At 57.1% G+C, this 1,879-nt stretch overlaps 1 protein-coding gene across 1 annotated transcript; it reads left to right on the forward strand.

Moving 5' to 3' along the window:
• Nucleotides 1–426: 426 nt before the first annotated feature.
• On the forward strand, nucleotides 427–1,618 carry LOC120918387 (protein Ycf2-like; the record flags this gene model as incomplete). Its single annotated transcript, XM_040329932.1, has 1 exon — nucleotides 427–1,618. A coding segment is annotated over one exon (645 nt), but the record flags the coding sequence as incomplete, so codon positions are not given.
• Nucleotides 1,619–1,879: the final 261 nt, after the last annotated feature.

The raw sequence follows: 1,879 nt of genomic DNA on the forward strand, positions 1-1,879 counted from the left end.
TCCTATTGGTTGCTGAGGAAGAGGAGACGCAGGGTGAAGCCGCTGGAACAGAGGAGGAGATGCAGGGTAGATCTGAGGAGGAGGAGACACAGGATGAAGCCACCGGAGACGAGGAGATGCAGGGTAGAGCCGAGGAGGAGAAGACACAGGATGAAGCCGCCAGACCAGAGGAAGAGGAGACTCAGGGTGAAGCCACCAGAGCAGAGGAAGAGGAGACGCAGGGTGAAGCCGCTGGAACCGAGGAGATGCAGGGTAGATCTGAGGAGGAGGAGACGCAGGGTGAAGCTGCTGGATCTGAGGATAAGGAGCTGCAGGGAGAAGCTGCCGGAGCCGAGGAAGAGGAGACACAGGGTGAAGCCGCCAGACCCGAGGAAGAGGAGACACAGGGTGAAGCCACCGGAGCCGAAGGAATAGGAGGCACAGGGTGAAGCCACTGGAGCCGAGGAAGAGGAGACACAGGGTGAAGTCACCGGAGCCGAGCAGGAGACGCAGGGTGAAGCCACTGGAGCCGAGGAAGAGGAGACACAGGGTGAAGCCACCAGAGCAGAGGAGGAGGAGACGCAGGGTGAAGCTGCTGGACCTGAGGAGGAGGCGGCGCAGGGTGAAGCTGCTGGATCCGAGGATGAGGAGATGCAGGGTGAACCTGCCGGAGCCGAGGAAGAGGAGACACAGGGTGAAGCCACCAGAGCAGATGAGGAGATGCAGGGTGAAGCTGCCGGACCCAAGGAGGTGGAGACTCAGGGTAAAGCCACCAGAGCAGAGGAGGAGGAGACGCAGAGTGAAGCTGCTGGACCTGAGGAGGAGGCGGCGCAGGGTGAAGCCGCCGGAGCCGAGGAAGAGGAGACACAGGGTGAAGCCACCAGAGCAGATGAGGAGATGCAGGGTGAAGACACCAGAGCCGAGGAAGAGGAGACACAGGGTGAAGCCACCAGAGCAGATGAGGAGATGCAGGGTGAAGACACCAGAGCCGAGGAAGAGGAGACTCGGGGTGAAGCCACCAGAGCAGAGGAGGAGGAGACGCAGGGTGAAGCGCTGCCCACGACCCAGATGGGACAAGAATGGGGCTGGTGACCGACCGCACAAAACTGATACCAAGTTACACTCAGATATTTAACCCCCTCCCAGTGTCCCATCCGTAAGGATTTACACCCAGGGGGGCAGTAAGGGCTGGCTGAATCAAATGACCAGTATGATTGGCTGTCACAGTGGTCACATGATCTGTAGCTGGTGCCGCTGGATCCCGAGCTCGGCCACTTTGCTGTGAGCGCGTTCTCCAGCTCTGCCACCCATGGGCGCATTTGCGTGCCATAAAAGCTTTCCCTCTTTCGTGGATGTTCTCTTTTATACATCCCCTGCTTTCATAAATCAGGACAGCAACCTGCAGTAGCCAATCAAATTTCTGATAACAGCAGAAAAGTAAACGGTAAAATCTCATTGGCTGACAAGAGTTATGGCAGTTTTCGCCAAGTGACCCCGCAGCAGGGGGGGGGGGGCCATGTCTGTGCGTCGTCCTGGCCGCAGTTTGGCACTTGGGGGGAGCATTCCAGAGCCGTCACCTGAGGTTCCAGCCAGAGACACGGAGCCCCGGGACGCTGCTTGTTATTCGACGCTCCATTAATATCGCTTCCTCTTCGGGGGTTTTCACTTTCTTCCAGAATTCCAGAATGGAGGAGACCCCCCCCCCCTCCGCCCCTCCTGGCGGTGCGGGGTCAGTGGAAGGGAGGTCCCCAGGGGTCCGTGTGGCAACCCCCCCTTTTTTTTTATATATTATTTTTTTTTTAATATTTTTTAATATATATATTTTTATTTCTTTTTATTAAAATTATTAAAGGGCCCAGATGTCCCCAGGGCCCCGGATGGCTACCAGATGTCCCCAGGG

Source organism: Rana temporaria, chromosome 12 (assembly GCF_905171775.1).
Source record: "Rana temporaria chromosome 12, aRanTem1.1, whole genome shotgun sequence".
Classification (NCBI taxonomy): Eukaryota; Metazoa; Chordata; class Amphibia; order Anura; family Ranidae; genus Rana; species Rana temporaria.